Raw genomic sequence first — 21,508 nt, forward strand, 5'->3', positions numbered from 1 at the left:
CTTTTGTTAAGCCTTAGGCATCTGCTGATTCAGGGTAAAAAAAATAGGAAATGCCACGCCTTTGGGTGTATTTAAAGGAGCAGTATGAGATGGGGGAATCTAATAAGTGTGTAGATAATTTTATTTTTTAATTTTTTTACATCCTTCAAATATGAGGTGTCATTTATCATCTTTTGATAGTCATGCTTGATGATCTATCATGAGTTATGCATTCTTTTGCTGTTTGGGATGTGCATCATTTATCATCAGTAGAGGGTAAACTCAATTGTTAAGATTATTGGACCGTCAGCAAACTTCATATTTCCTGTTTTCAATAACAGGAAGTCGCCAAGCTTAAAAGTGTTCATAGGCAAAACTGGTTGCCAGCCAATCACAGGGGCATTTAAAGACAAACCTATCCTATCATACATGCTTCTGGAAAGGGTGAGGAAGCTTGATAACTAAACCCATGCAAATATGCATCCTCCGAACAGGAGGGCATATCTGTGAGGCAAATGTGCCACATTGAGCTGCAAATTGAATTCCAGTTTTAGAAACATGTAGCTTTATTTACAAACTTTCCTATCCACCAGTCCATTTTCACCAAAGTCTGTAAAGTCTTGATGAAGAAAAGTCGCACACCTTCAAATGGCCAAAAGCTGTAATACAATTTTTGCCCATTTGAGGACGCACTGCTACAACAAAATCTACCAAGCACACGCTATACACCGTGAGCCCAAACAGTTGAGTATCTCATAGCTACAGTGGTATGAAAAAAGTATCTGAACCTTTTGTAATTTCTCAAATTTCTGCATAAAATCACCATCAAATGTGATCTGATCTTTTTCAAAATCACACCGATGTAAATACAGTGTCTGCTTTACCTAAAACCACCCAAACATTTAAAGGATTACATATTTTATTTATGGATAGCATGCAAACAATGACAGAAAGGGGAAAAATAAGTAAGTGAACCATCTACCTAAGGAGACTCAAAGAGCAATTGAAACTAATTTTTACCAAACATTTTATCTCATGTATGTGCCCAATAACTAATTAGTGGTTTAAAGCTGCCCTGCTCACTATAAAACACGCACCTGGTAAGAAGTGTCTTGATGAGAAGCATTGTCTGATGTGCATCATGGCTTGGCCAAAAGAGATGTCTGAAAACCTGCGATCAAGGATTGTTGATTTGTATAAAGCTGGGAAAGGATACAAAACCATCTATAAAAGTCTGGATGTTTATCAATCGACAGTCAGAGAAGTTGTCTACAAATGGAGAGAGTTTTGCACTGTTGCCTCTCTCCCAAGGAGTGGCCGTCCACCAAAAATGACGCCAAGAGTTCAGCGCAGAATACTCACAGAGGTAAAAAAAGAACCTTAGAGTGTCTGCTAAAGACTTACAGAAATCACTGGCACAGTCCAATATCTCTGTGCACAATCAACTGTATGTAAAACTATGGCCAAGAATGGTGTTCATTGGAGGACTCCACGGAGGAAACCACTGCTGTAAAAAAAAAAAAAAAAAAACTCCAAAGTTTTGGCAAAATATTTTGTGGACTGATGATGGAACCAAATTGAATTGTTTGGGAATAACACACATTGTCATGTGTGGAGGAAACATGGAACAGCTCACCAACATCAACACCTCATCCCCACCGTGAAGCATGGTGGAGGGAGCATCATGATTTGGGTCTGTTTTGCTGCCTCAGGGCCTGGACAACTTGCAACCATTAATGGAAGAATGGATTTAAAAGTTTATCAGGATGTTTTGCAGGAAAACCTGTGGCCTTCTGTCAGGCAGTTGAAGCTAAAAAGAGGATGGATGCTGCAACAAGGCAATGATCCAAAACACAGAAGTAACTCAACTTCAGAATGGATTCAGGAGAACAAAACACACGTTCTGGAGTGGCCAAGTCCAAGTTCAGACTTGAACCCCACTGAGATGCTGTGAGATGCTGATTTATGCCAGACATCCCAGGAATCTGACTGAACTACAGCAGTTTTGCGGAGAAAAATGGGCCAAGATTAGTCCTGATCGCTGTGCCATACTGATCTGCAGCTACAGGAAGCGTCTGGTTGAAATTATTGCTGCCAAAGGTTCACTTACTTATTTTTCCTCCTTCTGTCATTGTTTGCATACTATACTCATTAAAATATGATAACCTATAAATGTTTGGGTGGTTTTAGTTAAAGTAGACACTGTTTTTTCATCTCTGTGATTTTGACAAAGATCAAATCACATTTGATGGTGATTTTATGCAGTCATTTGAGAAATTCCAAAATGTTCACATACTTTTTCATACCATTGTATTACTGTCATAACAGTCAAATTTCGTAATGTAGTTGAGCTATAAAGCTATAGGGCCTATTGAGCTATAAAGTTCTGACACGATTCATGCCTTTTACTTGAATAAGGTTTGGTATTTTAGGGCTAATTTTTGTGGCACGCTAAAAAAAATTAGGAACCATACAATATATCACTACAATATTGTTGTGCCATCCCTTCTATATAATATTTTCTTTAGTTCTGTGAATATATTAGGGATTACAATGTAGCGTGCACAGTACACACATTATCCACGGATGAAAGAGGACAACAGATAAAAAAAGAACAACTTTTATTTTTTTTTTTTGTAAAAAATAAGAGAATACTTGCAGCCACTCTGTGGACAAACTTTCCTGTAAATCAAAGCTATATTCAAAAAATGGATGTAGATTTGTTGAACTGTACTTGCATTAGAATGTGTCCAATGATTCAAGATGCTGAGAACAAAGGCCCTCCTCCTCTTCTTGTCCTGCTTTTTGTAAATTCACAGATGAAAAACATGGCAGTGTCACACTCCACATGACTCCATGTCCCTGTGCTTAGCAGCTCCACACAGGTAGCGTTAGGGCTCAGTTGAGAGAGGTCTTCATCTTGACTCCATGCAGCAAAGCTCTGGAGTGGGCTAGAATCTGCATCTTGGGAAATGTTTCTGCCATCGTGCTGAAGAATGTATGGGACAATCATATGGATTAGCATCTTCACGTGTAGGGAACGTTTACGTTTACAGGATTAGCATTGATTACTATATTATGAATTGGCCCGAATATAAGACGGCCCTGTTTATAAGACGACCCCCTCTTTTTCAAGACTCAAGTTTGAAAAAAAAAAAAAAGACTTTTTGAACACCAAATTAATTTTTATACAGAAAATAATTACAGTACATCTAAAACAAATGATAACAACATATTTGAGAGAAAAAGCATGCATTTTTGCCTCATTCAAATCTTAATATCTGAACATTTAAATATGTAAACTAAAGTGCAATCACATTCGTAAATGAATGGCTTCTGGTTTTTGAAATGTAAATAAACCAAAATATTGTGATAAAACAATAAAATTGCAATAACTGCATTAACCATCAAAGTGAAGTCTAACTGTAACTGTAGTCTTGAAACAAATCTGAATAAGGAAAAACATTGCAATAAAATAATGCACAAACTGGATAAACTTGAGTGTAGCTGAGCTCTTTGAGGACAGAACATCGTTTCAGTGATATCTGGCGCCATCTAGCGTCGTTAATGGGTATAATGTCTAAACCGCAAATATAAGACGACCCCCACTTTTTCAGTCTTATTTCAATGCAAAAAACACCGTCTTATATTCGGGCCGATACGGTATTTTTTTTCACACTATCATGACTTGATTTAGTTCATTTTTATTATATTTTATTCTAATAATAGGTTTTAATTCACTTCTGAATTATGGTATTTATTTCATTTTATCACTGGGTACATGAGAAGAAGAAAAAATGTTACATTAAACCTATTGGCATTTTTATCATAATATGGGACGTCATACTCAAATGTTTAAAATGGATGAGCTTTTTTTTTTCTCTTTCTTTTGAAAGAAATTCCTAACAATATCGAAATATTTCATTTCTTCCATCCATTTTATATACACTTATTCTCAGTATGCTAGGAAAGAACCTTTCCTGTACAGCATACATTAGTTTGAACAACCTGGACTGGTTAGCAGGCTACTGCAGGGAACATAGACAAAATGACTTAAGGTGCATGTGAATGCATGCAATATGGGAGGGCGCTGGAGTAAACACATGGGAAAAAATTGTTGCATGAAAACTGTCACAGTGCTGCCTTACGTTTCCCAAAACAAACAAACAAACAAACAAACAAACAAACAAACAAACAAACAAACAAACAAACAAACAAACAAACAAACAAACAAACAAACAAACAAACAAACCATATGGCCATGGCTTGTCACCAAAGCATTAATGAATCAACCAGTTAGTAGTGCTGATGCCAGTCCTATATTCCTTCCAGCACTGGGATTATTATCACAGGATATTTTTATTCCATCTCTATTGTATTAGCCCTATAGTGATGCTTACATAAACACAAATGTCATTTATTCAAAAATAGCATTAATGAATCAACCAGTTAGTAGTGCTGATGCCAGTCCTATATTCCTTCCAGCACTGGGATTATTATCACAGGATATTTTTATTCCATCTCTATTGTATTAGCCCTATAGTGATGCTTACATAAACACAAATGTCATTTATTCAAAAATAAACGAGCAGTCACGGTTGATAAGCTTTTTGCCTCAAAATGTTCATTTATAGCACTGTACTGTAAGCGTGTACATACTGTAATCATGTCTGGTTTTATAGGCTGCACCCCGATGTAAACCCTCGTGAATCCAGACTGGTTGACATATTCAGCCATGAGGCGATTACTGTTGATGTTGTTTGGCATGGCCAGGGTGCCACCTCTTAGCTTGCAGTGCATTGATGCCTCCTTGAACCTTTTGGCTTCCTTCACCAGTAAGTAGTAGTGCTCATCACTTTCTGTCAGGCCCAACATGACTAGATGGGAATAGAGAGATTCACTTTTAAAACACATTAAGATAATCTATTGCACTTGCAAACATTGAGTGTTGTATTGAATGTTGAGTGGCTTAGTTGCACTGTTGACAGTTAAAATGGTTACCACACTCACTGTTCTTAACAAACTTGACTGCGTTTCTTAACTTGCCCATCTTGATGTCCATCTGCCCGATCACCCTCCTGTACTTTCCACAGTCACATGTAGTGCCTAAATGATTGATAAGGGAAGGTAAGGTAAGAAGAGGTTGATCACAAACTGAATGGAAGCATTTTTGTTGAGGATTTTTCTATAAAATAATTGAAATTGTGTCTCTGTTTAGTGATGGAGTAATTTCAACACAAGAGCATGAGGACAAATGCCTATAAATTGCTCTACAGTAAATATATTACCCAGGCCTACCTGCTTTCCCCTTCAAACCAGCGGGTCCATTCAAGCCTGGATCTCCTTTTTCCCCTACAGAGGAATGTATGAAACATAAAAGCAAAAAACAAACAAACAAATAAAAAACAGGATTTTGGACTATTGACCAACAAGAGAGTAACAAATACTAATTTTACAATGTACATCACAAACTGAATTTACTGTGTTAGACATATTTTGATGCACTTATTGAATGTCACCAATAGATGGCAATATCCCAAAAAGGTGAAGAATTTTCAGACTTCACGTGGAGTTAAAGCTTGACTATTTATCACTACTGCATTATTATATAGTGTTTAGTACCAGCAAAACCAGGTTAATTTTATGTAGAAGACGATTTAAAAGGCTCACATTGTATATCATCCCTAAGTAGGATGTCGTGGCACCTGAGTGTTAAGTGAGAGAACATTGGTTTTGCAGCAGGAATTTATCCAGTTTCATTTAATTTGTCTGAAAGGTTTATTTTAGGGCTGTCAAACGATTAAATTTTTTAATCGAGTTAATTACAGCTTAAAAATTAATTAATCGTAATTAATCGCAATTAATCGCAATTCAAACCATCCATAAAATATGCCATATTATTCTGTAAATTATATATATATTCTGTAAAATAAATTGTTGGAATGGAAAGATAAGACACAAGATGGATATATACATTCAACATATGGTACATAAGGACTGTAGTGGGCATTTCACTCTACTGTCATTTAAATCTGTCTATGCTGTCCTCACTCCGAAGCGTCTACTTTTTCCAAAGCTAGACAGCTAGTGAACGACGGCTTAATAAGCAGTCTTCCTTTTTCATCTGATTTATCAATAAAATAGCCTCAAACCATTGTCCTCTTTAGACCGTCGTAAAACTACAAAAAAAAAGTACACAAGCATTGCATTAGCAACAACGTTAGCTTAGCACGCTATACAGGTTCACTAAACATAAACAAAAAGCGTCTCATACAAAAAATATAACATTTCGCTTACTAACATAATATGTACATTCTTTGCAACAACCATACTTACGGACAAATATTGTCCAAGGATCATATAAGCACAACATTACAACGTAGGTGGCACCCGAGACGTCGTGCAGCCATATTGAACTGGCAAGAAAACAATAAACCATGTCACAAAGCGACCACAAGAGTTCGCTGTTAGGCAGCACAAAAAGCCTTGCTGTTAAACTTACCAAAAGGCAGAATACTGTCTGAGCGGGACATGTGCGTTAATTGCGTCAAATATTTTAACGTGATTAATTTAAAAAATTAATTACCGCGCGTTAACGCGATAATTTTGACAGCCCTAGTTTATTTATTTACTCATATTTCCTCGTTTGTATGCATGCAACGTATTAAGACATACAGAACAATTAAATGCTCTTCCTGCCCAGATTTTGCTTTGAGTAAATACATTTGTGAGAAAACCTGTGTATTTTTTCCTCTTTATATTTCATTTTTCATTTAGATTTTTTATTTTTGGTCAATGAGATTTAACAGGGCAGGATGGCTGCAGCCCAGCGCATTCACTGTTTGCTATTCTAATATTTGATGTCTTATCCTGCTGTCTTGGACCTCAAGCATTGGCTTTACCTAATATCAGGCGGAGATGTGATAATGGTGAAGCATGTGTGGCTATTCTGTATTTCATTTTTTAGGCTTAACGTCTCTCTAGATTGATGACGTCGAGGACCTCTTTATCTTCGGCTCTCTGATGGTGCTCGCCTTCCTGTTGCTTCTTTGTGCCCTCTGGGTACACCGATTCTCGATGAGAGTGAAGAGTCAACTCACCGAGGCAATGGAGGTTGCTCGTAACAACAGCGACAAATTGTCCCAGATAACGAAGGAACAAGCAGCGTTAAGTGATGCCACCGCTCAAATGGTCACAAAAATCATCACGGAGCTCCGGGATCATGAAAGGCTCGCTCGCGGGAACCGGGCAAGGGAGGAAGATGACTAATCTTCTGAAGCGGATACAGCAAACGTGGGCCTCCATGATACCCCCGGCCAACCCTCCTTATACCAACTTGGACATCAACTGATACAATGAACCCACTCAAATAGACAATATGTGAAATTCCATGGCAATCAATGACTTTTGAATGATATGTGAGTAAAAAAAAAAAGGAAATAACAATAATAACTGGACTGTAACACAAATATACTTGTCTGTGCGTCCCGGGCTGTTGGGAGACGGGTATCGATAAGCATTTGCTTTTTCCCGTCTTTCCTTTGTCTATCATCGTCTTTTTTTCGGGCAAATTCCACACTCTGAAACTGTCAATGATTATGATGATGATGATAATGACAATAAATTCATTCATTTTCCAAAATGCATAAATTAAGCACTTTCACACACTTATTTTCAACTAACCTGGTTTCTGTCCATAGCTGTGCCATCTTTACCCTGCCACAATCCATCACCAGAAAGCAATTATCATAAATTCCTGCCTATGAATTACACTTTTTTTTCATAGTCTGGGTGAGTCTGCGACTTATAGTCAAGTGCAACTTTGGGAAAAATTGTCACTGTCAGATTAACATCAAACTAATGTAATAGGAACTAGATCTAGAATATTAGACATTAGAAAGCATACGACTATAACATTTTTGCTAGTATGATTTTAGTTTTTGAAAAAAAAAAAAAAAAATCAACAAAATACTGTTTTTTTTTTTTTTTTTTAATGTTTATTTTACGATTTTCCAGTCTTTTTAACGGTAAAGGTAAGGTTATCACTGCTGTTAGTATTTTACCAATAAATGCAATGTTTTTTTTTTAAAAATTTGAACAATGCAAAATCAAATGTGACCCTTTTGCACAATGATGGTTTGAAGTCTACTCCAGTATGTTTAGGAACTGTGTTTGGGAAATGTGACAAAATGAAAATCTTCAATTTAGTTTCCCCAAAAATACAACACTACTCCTGAAAATTTGTTCTCTTTGTTCCTGGTGATTAATGAGCGGTGACCTCACTTTTTCATGGTCCAAACCAACTTTTCCTGTAAGTGTGTTAAAACTAATGGTTACTGAGAAAAGACATTGCTCACAAACACATTACAACAGTAGCACTCGTTAAAATATAAACCACGAAGGGAAACACAACAGCATGGCATCATTTATTCCTCTACGGGATCACCTCAGAATTAGGGTAAAGGGTAACAAGATTAAAAAGAATTATATACTATTTATGTGTTGTTGTTCTGTGATGAAGTTTTGGAAAGAGCACTCAGTGGGCACAACATTAGGCACACCCTAATGGTTTATTTTAGGGCATGATAAATTACATTTTGACACCAGCTTCCATCCACTTTCTATACTGCTTATGCTGGTCTCAGTAAAACTGAAATACTAGCCGCTGACGATGGACTAGTCTCGATCCTGGTTCTGTTCGACCGGAGTGCAGCCTTTGACACAATCGACCATAATATCTTATTGCAGAGACTAGAATGTGACTTAGGCATTAGAGGAGCAGCCCTCTGCTGGTGTAGATCCTATTTATCTAACAGGTACCAGTTTGTCAATGTAAACCAGCACTCATCACCATATTCCAGAGTCAGTTATGGTGTGCCGCAAGGGTCTGTCCTCGGGCCCATCTTGTTTACGCCGTATATGCTTCCTTTAGGCAATATCATCAGAAAACATAGCAGTAACTTTCATTGTTATGCTGACGACACACAACTGTATTTATCAGTTAAACCTGAGCAGATCAGGCAAGTAGATAAACTAAGCACCTGCGTCTGAGATATTAATACCTGGATGAGACTCTCTAACTGCCCAGATAGTCACTCTGTAGGTGTAGCCTCCAGCACCACAGTTAAAAACCTAGGAGTTCTATTGGACCCAGACTTATCATTTAAAGCTCATATTAAACAAACCTGCAGAACAGCCTTTTTTCACCTGCGCAACATAGCCAACATTAGAATTATTTTGTCTAAAAATGATGCAGAAAAATTAATACATGCGTTTGTTGCATCTAGCTTGGATTACTATTACTTACTTGCAGATTGTCCTAAAAATTCTCTAAAAGGTCTTCAACTAGTCCAGAACGCAGCAGCAAGACTTTTAACAAGAACTAATTGAAGAGAGCAGATCACCCCTGTGCTCCAGGCCCTTCACTGGCTTCCAGTAGAGTTTAGAATTAAATTTAAGATCCTCCTTCTTACATTTAAGACCATTAATGGTTTGGGGCCATCTTATCTCACCAATGCTCTGGTTCCATACCGCCCCAACAGAACACTCTGTTCTCAGAATGCAGGTCTACTGGTAGTTCCCAGGGTCTCTAAAAGTACAGTAGGAGCTAGAGCCTTTAGCTACCAAGCTCCGGTCTTATGGAATCAGCTTCCAGCTAGTATTAAGGAAGCCTACACAGTCTGTACATTTAAGATTAGACTAAAAATGTTCCTATTTGACAACGCTTATGGTCAGGCTAGTTGAAATCGGACTAGACTCAAAGTTAAGTCTAAGCTGCACTAGAAGCTATAACGCTGGGGGAAGTTCAGCCATTGAGTCCTATCCCCTTTTCCTCACCCTACTTACCACTTGTCTTACTTTATTGCTCTTTTCTAACTCTAATATCTAGTTGACTAGTCTCTTCATCACTAGTCACCCGGTGTCCCCCCCCCCCCCCCCCCCTCCCCAGGGGAATTTTTTTTAGCTGCAGCCTCCTGACTGTCCTGACCCCTGGCTGGATGGACGTCCTCGTTGCCCCCCCCCATGTCTCATCTGGCTAGATGGACCTCCTGTGGTTTCTTCATTTCATTGCATCTCTACAAATTGGACCTCCTGCTGCTAAGACCCACCATCAGTCCTGGTGCATCTATAGTCTGTCTGTCCTGGGAGTGGATCTCTCCTGAATGTGGTTCTCCCCAAGGTTTCTCATTTTTCCCAAAGAGTTTTTGGAGTTTTTCCTTGCCGACATGGAGGGTCTAAGGATGAGGGTTGCCAAATACTTGAACTTTATTAATTCATCTACCGTTTCTGACTGCGTATCATATTGCCTCTGCAAAGCCCTTTGGGACAACCTTGTTGCGATATAGGGCTATACAAATAAAATTGAATTGAATTAGTCTTCAAGAGTACACCATAACTGATCATTAACCTATCACATAAACAAAAACATTCAGACTCATGTTCACACCTAAGGACAATCCATCCTTTACACTGTGAAATCTGGGCAAACACGAAGCTGTTATTGTTTTGTACAGTACAAATGTCAGAAAGGATAATCAACAGGTTAACTGTATCTTCTGCCATCTAGCGGAAGAGCATGTAATAGTTCTTCTGTATGATAGTATTTTGCAAGCATTGCTAGATCGAAGTGAAAGGGGAAGCACGTTTGCTCGCCAGGGAGTGCAGCTGTGCATACACTTCTAGGTGAGATGTTGAGAGGGAAGTCGGAAAAGCCTCACTAGTTGTAATGTTTCATCTTTGGTTGTCATGATAACCAAAGCTGGCTTCGCCACTGTCTAACAGAGTGAGGACAGGTCAGTGGCGCGGGAAGTGGGGTGCTGCAGCACCTCCTGGTGTTGGTGTTTTTTTTTTCTTTTATTTTCTTTTAAATCCTAAAAATAAATAAACAACACATATACAATATATGTATATACATATACAATAAATATACACGTTGAAAAAGTTTTTTTTTTTTTTGTGAACAACATCGTAACCACCTGCTTGCTACCAGGTCACATTCAAGGCGTTACTGGAACGGAAAAGTTAACTGTTGACAGAGGAGGCGTTAAAATGGCGCAAAAACAAATTAGCAATTTTTTTTCTTTGCAAAAAAAGCGACATTTTGCGAAATGAAGATGATTATGATAATTTATAATAGTGCCCAGTAAGGAAAAGTTAGCTGCAGATTTAGACAGTGGAGAACTTCAAATAGCTTGCATAGAGCCATATCATTGTTTGCTGTTCCTGTTGAGCTGCCGCCGTGCAGAGAGCTGTTGGATATTTGTGCGCAATTTATTTGAGTGTTTTGAAAAGTGGGTGTTAAACCGAGGCTAATTGGAGCTTTTAGTTTTCAAATGTGTTTTTGTGTCATTGCGCCATCTAGAAGCGGTGATTTGCATTAAAATACATGGGCACTTTTATTTCTAATGCAAACACTCGAACACACACAGCAGGTGAAATAGAACGCTGTCTTTGTAAGCCTAGTAGTAGTATGTAAACGATCCAGCTTGCATGTGTACTTCCATTGTGCACTCCTTGTATGGAGAAAAGGCGCAAGCATGACAAATTTGAACCCAAACGGCTGTTTTTGGATGGGGAAAAACAAAATAAGATCCTTAGCACCTCCTGCTGTGAGTGACTTCCAGCGCCCCTGTACATGGGTGGGGTACAGTATGGTCACCCGGCCCGCCAGCCACTCAAAGTTTGATGATTTCGAGATAAGAAATAGGTTGTGTAAAAGTGTAAAATACTGTAAACCTTGATTAGTGGGATATTTCAGTGACGAGATATGGAAACAATATTAAATATGGAAATTTATCATTGATATAGTATTTTTAAGAATGTATATAGTTGCAACAGTTTGCATTTAGGAATTCTCTCATTGTTTTGCGCAAGAGTAGTTAGTAAATGTACTCTTATTATTAAAAAAATCATTTAAAACACCAGCTTATAGTTATTATGTCTGAATACATATCACAGAATTGAACCATCCTATTTTTACACAATAGGTGCAGTGGTACTTTGAGCACAAGTGAGAAACCGTTTTTGACCTATGAGCCATTGATTTGAGGGTTTCTTCGCTTCGATTTGCAACTGAACTCCACTGGAAACAGGAATTTTCAGATAACGTTAGTAAAGCTAGAGACCTAGAGACTTAGATCTTTAGCACCACTGTAAGCTGAAGTCTGCTGCCAAACTAAAAAAAAGAAAATACACTCACATATACGTTTAAAATAACCAGTTGGACTTTGCAAACTTAATACTTACATCCAATAGCGTACTGCACGAATGCTTATTTTAGACCGCAAGGCTGCGTGACGTCACCATCGTAAACCGGAAGGGGGTCAACATACTGGACTGTCTCAGAAAATTAGAATACACAATATTCTAATTTTTTGAGACAGTCCTGTGTATATATACAGGACTGTCTCAGGAAATTAGAATACACAATATTCTAATTTCCTGAGACAGTCAGGAAATTAGAATATTGTGTATTCTAATTTTCTGAGACAGTCCAGTAGAAGCGCACTCGCATACAACCTATACTAGTACTCCTTATTTTGTGCCAGTAATCTTTCAAAAAAGAACATGCCGAGAAAACACTGCTGCTTTGGAACTTGAAGAAACGACGCTGGACATTACGACTGTTCATATATGAAGGATGTTTTCTTCATACGTTTCCCGAAGCCAAAACCCTTAGAGGAAAAAAATGTGAACAACGGATCAACTTGTGCGGATGTCCAAACACCAGTTAAACACCAGCGAAGTGAAGCCATTCACCTTCATATACAGTAAACATTTTGTTGGGGGGCCATGATCCTACAGCTGACAATCCTGAGAAGTTAGCCATTTTGATATTTTTACTTATTTTTTTAGTGTGGTGTTTTGCCCTGCCTCTTCTGTCTGACAACGAATGACCTGAAAAACAAATACAATTTCTATTTATACGTATATCACAACAGTCATGTAGGCCAATTTTTCTAAAATATGGATATTTAAATGAAGTATAGACCCTACTCACATGACGTCACAACCACGCCTCCGCGCCATATTGTCCGTCTACTCATCGTGTTGATGCATTACCGCTACGTAAATTCCTCCTATTATGGCGTGTTTTTCTGCTCGTTAACATTAATAATCAAAATGGTGAAGGCGTGTGTGGCGGTTGGTTGCAATAACAGAGAAGATAGACGGCGAGACTTGAAGTCCTACCGTATTCCGGGAGACCCGGAGAGGAGAGCGAGATGGACTGCTGCAATTCGAAGAGAAAACTGGGCTCCAAACGATTACCATGGATTATGTAGGAGTCATTTTATATCTGGTAAGATGCATTTAATATATATTTAGAGGGTTTTGGGCTGACAACCACAATTAAGATCATTGCGAGGCTAATCGCTGACAACATACAGTTTCAAATTCAAGATGCTTATTTCTTCCACCATCATTACATTTTGAATAATATTTAGCTGGTACCAAGTGAAAGAAGCTGGCCTCGTCTACGGATCATCAGTTAAACAGGTGTGTCCAAACCTTTTGCCAAGGGGGCCAGATTTGGTGTGGTAAAAATGCGGGGGGCTACCTTGGCTGATTTACATAGAACAATATATTTAAACAAATTTTAGCAAGCCCTTCTGTGTGTCACATTTGCTTTTTTATTTTGTTTAATTCATAATTTCAACAGTCTCGTCTTTGTGGCTTTCTCTTTCGACACTCGGACTCTTGCGAAATACTGCTGCTGTGAAAAAATAAACTAGCTTCAAGTTGCTATAATTTCTCGCTGCATATCTTCCCTGTAATGTTGTCGTACATGTCAGGTGTCTTGTTTAGTAATATTGCGTCACATCGAACTCTTTGAAAACAGCGACTGTCTCTTTGCAAATGAGGCAGACACAGTTGTTGCGTGTTTTATTGAAGAAAAAGTCCAATATCCACCTATCCTTGAAGCGTCAGCCATCGCAGTCAACTTTTTTTTTTTTTTTTTTTGATTGTCGCCATTTTAGAAATCACACAGGGTAATGTTCCTTAGAGTGCTGCTCTTAAAGTTTTTCAAACTTTCGTGAAAATAGGCTGATTTTGTGTGGACAAGATAGTTGTAGATATCAGGGTAGCAGATGTCAGGCAGAGAGGGCGAAGACAGCGGGTCGAAAAATATCGATTTAGGCATCAAATATGGATCTGGCTAATGGATAGACTGAAGCTTTTCCACATAACGCCTTTTATGCGGGTCGAAAAATATCGATTTAGGCATCAAATATGGATCTGGCGAATGGATAGACTGAAGCTTTTCCACATAACGCCTTTTATGCAACGCATCCAATGAGTTTACAGCGTCTGAAAGCACCGGGGCTTCCATGAATTGCTCGATAAACTGAACGACTAATTGAAACCATTGAGAATAGGGCTAAACAGAGACGGACAATCTGGCGGCCGGATACAGCGACACTATAGACCCTACTCACCTACGTCACAAAATGACGTGTCGCTGTATCCGGCCGCCATATTGTCCGTATTTTTTAGACCTATTCTCATTGTTTTCAATTAGTCGTGCAAGTTATAGAGCAATTCATGGAAGCCCCGGTGTTATCTGACGCTGTAAACTCAGTGGATGTGAGGAGACGCCGCAGGGTTAACCCCTTCCTGTCTAGCCAAAAGTTTCATCTAGTATCATTAAGCACTGGTTTGGAGCATTTTTAACAAACTGAGTTGAAACTTTTTTAGTATTCTTTGTAACCAGTTTTTACCACTGCTGTCAGCTCTAAACGTTTTTTTTTTTTTTTAGCATTGCTCTTTTCTAAATTAAAAGATGTTAAGCTCCCCAATTGTGTGATTTTCTAACAGTGGAAACAAACATAAAGTTGGTAGCAAAAGAACCTTCACACGCGGGTGTGACATTTTTGGCGTTGTTGGCAGGACTACCAATTCCACTGTTAGAAAATGGATCGAACACCCAAAGTAACACTGCACCTGTAACTGCACAATTTGTATGGCCATGGTTTATGGGGGCTGCTTGGATTCCTAAATTTGAGGGTGACAAAACAAAGCTTTTGGAATGGAGGGCTCAGTTGGAAGCCATGTTGAGAGCACAACGGCTGACTGAGCAGCAGCAAGCTGATTTTGTGTTAGGCTCCCTAGAAGGAGAAGCTAAGCGGGAGTTACAACTCGTCAATCAGAGAGACAAAGAGACTGGCAAGCAGGTGCTCGATATTTTACTAAAACTTTATGCTAAACCTGCCACTAAAGCACAGCTACGGGCTAGTTTTTTTATTTGCAAACAGCGTGCAGATGAAACGGTGGGCACATTCACACTGCGACTGCGAGAACTGTTTTTTAGATGACGAGGACGGGATGAAAGGGGAACTGAAGATGGCGATGACCTTCTGCTCGACCAGTTTATGGTTGGATTACAAGCGGGGCCCATCAAGCAGGAGCTAAGCAGGCACATAAGGCGGAGCGAGCGGACGACGTTTGAAGCCATGGTGAAAGAAGCTACAGCCCTAGAACAGGAGCTGCAAGATGGCGAAGCCACATTGTCTCAAAGAATCACTGCGCCAGTCCCATAGTATCCAACGACGGCCACCATACGAGAATGGAAAGACCAAATGCAAGCAGAACTGCAACAAGGGTTGATGGGAGAAATGAAAAAGGAGCTCTTGGAGCAGATGAAGATCCTCTCCACTAACTTGATGGAAGAGGTGAGGTCACAAATGGCCACCAAGGAAGCACGGCTGACACCAGAAACCCTGCCTCGTTACCACATGCCCACCATGCAAGCCTCTTCTGCGGGATGGCGGCCAACCAGCACAACGGAAACTCCCTACCAATGGGATGCACGGGGTAGGCCTATCTGTTATCGGTGCGGCGCAGTCGATCATGTGCAGCGCCGATGTCCCCGCAGACACTCGGGGCATCAGGATTTTTAATTCCCCCTACAGTGCAGGGCCAAGCAGTAGGGGCTGCCACCCATAAGGAGCCCACAGCACAGCCAAAGTCAGCCTTGGTTGGTGAGTGCCCTGAAGTTGTCATGAAAATGAATGGATGTTCTGTGCCCTTTGTGCTTGATACAGGATCCCAAGTTACACTGTTGAGCCGGAGCTTATTCATGAAGTCTCTAAAAGGAACAGGAGTGACTAAAGCTGCTGACACCCCCTGGCTGACCCTTCGTGCCGCTAATGGATTGAATATCCCTTATGTTGGTTATGCTCTTGTTGACTGTGTGATAGGAAGCATTCAAGTTTTGAGTAAAGGGGTAATAATTGTTAATGATGAGTGCTTGGGTCCAGACAAAGGTATACTTGGCATGAACATTATTAAACCAGTTTGGTCTGCTTTTACCCAAGGGAACCACCCAGGATTGTCGGCTTTCAAAACCACCATGCCTCTTGCAGAAGGACAGAGGTGGGACAGAGCTTTTACAGAGTGCCAGCGGATTATCACCCGAGGGCCCCTTCCTCCCTACCAAGGGGTGGCAAAGTTACAACGGCAACCAGCGGTGATCATCCCGCCCCAGTCTGAAATGGTTGTATGGACCCAGATAACTGAAGGTGCTTCTAACCCTTCTTGCATAGTTGTAGTGGAGCCACTCCCCGACAGCGATACGGAGTGGCGTATGGGTCGAACCCTCGTCCGTCTAAATGGAGGACGGGTGCCATGTAGGATCTGCTATCCGAACCCATACCCAGTAGAGCTCCCCCAACGCCAGCCATTGGACCAAGTGACGGAGGTGGCTGCGGCAGACATACAGGGAGAACAAGAGCTTGTACTCAATAGTGTTGCACCAGACGTGGTGGAGGTTTCAGTGAGGCGTGTGGGAGTTGCCAACGAAGGCGACAACTTTCTGTCTCATCCTGTGATGTCGCTAAAGGGAGAGGAGCTGACTGACGACCAACAGCAGGAGATGACTTGCCTATTGCGAAGGTGGAGCAAAGTGTTTTCCTGCCATGATGAGGACTTCGGACGCACTGGGGCTGTGAAACATCAGATACCAACGGGCACAGCACCCCCAAGTCGTGAAAGGTACAGACCCGTTCCCCCAAGCCTGTATGCTGAACTCCGAACCTTACTGAAGAACATGCTAGACAGTGGTGTGGTCAAGGAAAGCGCAAGTCCATGGGCAGCCCCAATTGTGCTTGTTAAGAAGAAAGATGAAAGCTGGAGGTTCTGTGTTGACTACAGAAAACTAAATGCAGTCACGCATGAAGACGCTTACCCCCTACCTCGAATTGAGGAGTCTCTGACCTGTCTTAAGGCCGCCAAGTGGTATTCCACACTGGACTTGGCAAGTGGCTACTGGCAAGTAGAAATGGACCTGGCCGATAGGGAGAAGCCTGCTTTCACTACGCCCTTTGGCCTCTACGAGTTTGAAAGAAAGCCCTTTGGCTTGTGTAATGCCCCAGCGACATTCCAGAGGCTAATGCAATGCTGCTTGGGCAATATGGTAAATGAGTCTTTGTTGATTTACCTTGATGATGTGGTTGTATTCTCCCCAGATTTCAGCAGCCACATACGCCACCTGGAAGAGGTGTTCCAGCAGCTCCACCAGCATGGTCTGAAATTGCAGCCTAAAAAGTGCCACCTATTCCAGAGAAAAGTAACCTACCTGGGACATGTGATCAGCGAGAAAGGAGTAGCCACTGACCCAGCAAAAACTGCAGCGGTGAGAGACTGGCCAGTGCCTGAAACGGTGAAGCAGGTAAAATCCTTCCTTGGCTTCGCGGGCTATTACCGCAGATTTATACCTGGCTTTTCAAAGATTGCCATGCCATTAAATGTACTGACACATGGCACGACCTCACAGGGCAAAAAGTCGGCTCCAGTTAGCTGGACATCAGAGTGCCAGCGAGCCTTTGACCTCTTGAAAGAAGCTTTGTTGAATGCTCCTATCCTGGCCTATGCTGACTTCTCTCTTCCTTTTAAGCTATACACAGACGCCAGTTTTGAGGGCCTGGGGGCAGTGCTGACGCAGGTACAAGGAGACAAAAAGCGGGTAATTGCCTACGCCAGCCGTAGCCTCCACCCAGCCGAACGCAACGATCAGAACTACAGTTCCTTCAAGCTAGAATTGTTGGCTCTGAAGTGGGCAGTCGTTGAGAAATTCAAGGACTACCTTTATGGCGCAGAGTTCACTGTGTTCACAGATAACAACCCATTGGTGCACCTCGAAACGGCTCAGCTTGGGGCAGTGGAACAACGATGGGTGGCTCAACTGGCTAACTTTAAGTATACCATCAAATACCGCCCCGGTAAACAAAATAGGAATGCTGATGCTCTGTCCAGGTTACCCGAGCAAAGCGAACTGATAACATCAAAGAATGCGAATCGCATCGTGGCAGAAGAGGATGGAGGAACATGGGAGGAATGCCAGGCCAAAGACCCAGAACTTGCCCAGATTCGACAGCAGAAAGAGTTGCAGCTGGCTCGCCCCGAGTTACCTGAATCTGCATCCCCTTGCATGAAACAGCTGATCAGAGATTAGGACAAGATTGTGCTGCGAAATGGTGTGCTGGGCAGATGGCGTCCGGCGACTGAGTCTGAGCCTGAGATATTCCAGGTACTGGTCCCAAAGCAGCAAGCAAATGGTGTGTGGCGGGAATACCATGAGAAGATGGGTCACCCATGCAGCGAAAGGACTTTGGCAGCTCTGCGACGGCGCTGTTATTGGCCCAGAATGACCCAGGATGTGAAAGAGTGGACAAACGCCTGCATGCATTGCACATGCGCTAAAGCTGGACCCGAGGTGAGGACCCCTCTGGTATCAATTGCGACATCCTATCCGTTTGAAGTTGTTGGGGTGGACTACCTCGGCCTGGGGCGTCCAGAGGACCAGTATCCCTATATTCTGGTGATGACTGACTTGTTCTCAAAGTATGCTCTTGCAGTGCCAACCCGAGATCAATCTGCGAACACGACAGCAAGAGCCCTATACAGCAGTCTTATCCAGATGTTTGGCTGCCCAGAACGGATCCTGACGGACAGGGGGGCGGCGTTCGAATCCTCGTTGATGAAGGAACTCTGTCAGCTTTATGGATGCCAAAAGAGCCGTACTACAGCGCCCCACCAGCGCTACCACCCCCAAGGTAACGGAGCCTGCGAAAGATTCAATCAAACTTTGCTGGGATTGCTGAGCTCCCTGACGGAGACCGACCAGAGATAGTGGCCCAACCAGTTGCCAACCCTCATTCAGGCGTATAATAACACCATCCACAGAACAACCAGGATGACGCTGCACTATGTGGTGTTTGGAAGGCACGCCAGGCTACCTGTGGACTGGGCTACTGGCCTGAGCCCTACTGTACGGCACCACACTCTGCAAGGGTGGGTCAGACAGCACCATAAAGCCCTGAGTTATGCATATCAAGCAGCAAAGAGACAGTCTCAACACCAACAAGAGAGAGACCCAGCCCGCTACAACCGACGGGCAAGGCTGGCACCTTTACACCCAGGTGAGCGAGTGCTGATTCGCAATTTTCGCAGGAGGGCCAAAGGAAAGCTGACTTTGATATGGTCACCGGAACCCTTTGTGGTGGTGAAGCAGTTACGTGAAGGCCATCCAGTTTATGTACTTAGGCCAGAAGTTAAAGAGACAACAACACGCACTGTACATCGCAATAACCTCCGGCCATGTCCCGTAAATATGTTTAAGGACAGTAGGGAACCAGCGGCAGAGTCGGCACCCCCTGTAGCAGAGCAACCAAATTCAATGCCTCCGCCCACTTGGTGGCTTCCTGGCCTAAGTATGAGCTCAGACCCACAGCCCGCTCTGGCTACACAATCTGACCCTCCAAATGAACCAGCAGCCCCCAGTCAACAGCCGGTTCCACCTTACGTACGTCGCTCTCAGCGGCCTAATTTTGGGTTACCTCCAGCCAGGTATTGTGATGAGTAACTGGTCAGGACGACCATTGTTAAAAAGGGGGGGGGGGGGTAATGTCAGAGTGACATTTCCTGGTTTGAATATGTTGCCATTTTGTTTGCTGTGTTTAACTTTGCTGTTTTAGTGTTGCCGTTAATTTTGGCGGATGTTTTGGGTTTTCGTTGCATGTGTTTTATCGAGTGGACTTGAGTATTGGCAGCTGTCAAAAATGGGAACTTAACTGACCACACCCCCCACGACTCGCAATTGGTTCGTGCCCCTTTATAAGGACAAATACACGGAGGTGCAAGGAGGAAGAGAAGCCTGCGTACCTGGCCAAGATAGACGCGGGCACGCACGTTCGGACGTACGTTCGGACGCGCACAGGCACGCAAGGAAGGATCGGACTGGCTAGGAGGCAATCGGGCAAATGTGCGACCCCGGAAGGAAGCGGCAAAGCAGCGTGAGGAAGTGGAGAGGGAGAGACTTGATCAACGCCTCTAACCAGCTAAGACGCGGCCACCATCAAGAGGAGGTGGCAGAGAAGCACGACGACATGAATAGACTTGATCAACGCGTCTACCAAGCTAAGTAAAGGGACGTGACCACGCAAAGCGCAGCAGCGCGTCGTCCATATTAGTGTTGGGGCGATCACGTGGCTAAAGGCGTTCTTCCTCCCCAGGGCGCAGCCACAAGCCGGAACAGCAGCCGCGGCAAGGGACGCCAAGTGTCGCGAGGAGACGCCGCAGGGTTAACCCCTTCCTGTCTGGCCAAAAGTTTTATCTAGTATCATTAAGCACTGGTTTGGAGCATTTTTAACAAACTGAGTTGAAACTTTTTTAGTATTCTTTGTAACCAGTTTTTACCACTGCTGTCAGCTCTAAACGTTTTTTATTTTTTTTAGCATTGCTCTTTTCTAAATTAAAAAATTTTAAGCTCCCTAATTGTGTGATTTTCTAACAGTGGAAACAAACATAAAGTTGGTAGCAAAAGAACCTTCACACGCGGGTGTGACAATAGCACTACTCCAGATTGTCCCTAGTTGAGTTTATTTTTTGGCTTTTGACCTCAATAGTGAAATTGTAAATTAATTGTATGGCAACTGTCTTATTATCCCCTTATAATTATATATTTTCAGGTAGTTCATTCACAACGTCTGAGTGTATGTTGTCGGCGATTAGCCTTGCTATATTGTGATCTATATTGTGGTTGTCAGCCCAAAACCCTCTAAATATATATTAAATGCATCTTACCAGATATAAAATGACTACTACATAATCTGTGGTAGTCGTTTGGAGCCCAGTTTTCTCGTCGAATTGCAGCAGTCCATCTCGCTCTCCTCTCCGGGTCTCTTGGAATACGGTAAAACTTCAAGTCTCTCCGTCTATCTTCTCTGTTTTTGCAACCGACCGCCACACACGACTTCACCATTTTGATTATTAATGTTAACGAGCAGAAAAAAAAACGCCATAATAGGAGGAATTTACGAAGCGCTATTGCATTAACATGACGAGTAGACGGACAACATGGCGCGGGGGCGTGGCTGTGACGTCACGTGAGTAGGGTCTATAGCCATGTTTGGCGTTGGTCTTTTTTAATAAGCCTGTTCATGCCTACAGGTAGGCTCTAGATTTAAAACCTTTTCCTTTTCTGTTGTAAAGAAACAACCTTAGTAATGGGGGAAATGTAAATAAATTACCG

At 41.9% G+C, this 21,508-nt stretch overlaps 1 protein-coding gene across 3 annotated transcripts in view; it reads right to left on the reverse strand.

The window, feature by feature from the left end:
• Nucleotides 1–2,642: 2,642 nt before the first annotated feature.
• colec10 (collectin sub-family member 10 (C-type lectin)) overlaps nucleotides 2,643–21,508 on the reverse strand; it is a 31,050-nt gene continuing 12,184 nt past the window's right edge. For all 3 annotated transcript variants that reach the window (XM_057833915.1, XM_057833914.1, XM_057833913.1), the window contains 4 exons: nucleotides 5,278–5,331; nucleotides 4,990–5,085; nucleotides 4,639–4,856; nucleotides 2,643–2,968 (listed from right to left, as the gene is read on the reverse strand). In XM_057833915.1, coding sequence (XP_057689898.1) covers nucleotides 2,738–2,968; nucleotides 4,639–4,856; nucleotides 4,990–5,085; nucleotides 5,278–5,331 — 599 coding nt within the window. In that variant the 3' untranslated portion in view covers nucleotides 2,643–2,737. The remainder of the gene's footprint in view (nucleotides 2,969–4,638; nucleotides 4,857–4,989; nucleotides 5,086–5,277; nucleotides 5,332–21,508) is intronic.

This window comes from Corythoichthys intestinalis, chromosome 4, assembly GCF_030265065.1.
Source record: "Corythoichthys intestinalis isolate RoL2023-P3 chromosome 4, ASM3026506v1, whole genome shotgun sequence".
Taxonomy (NCBI): Eukaryota; Metazoa; Chordata; class Actinopteri; order Syngnathiformes; family Syngnathidae; genus Corythoichthys; species Corythoichthys intestinalis.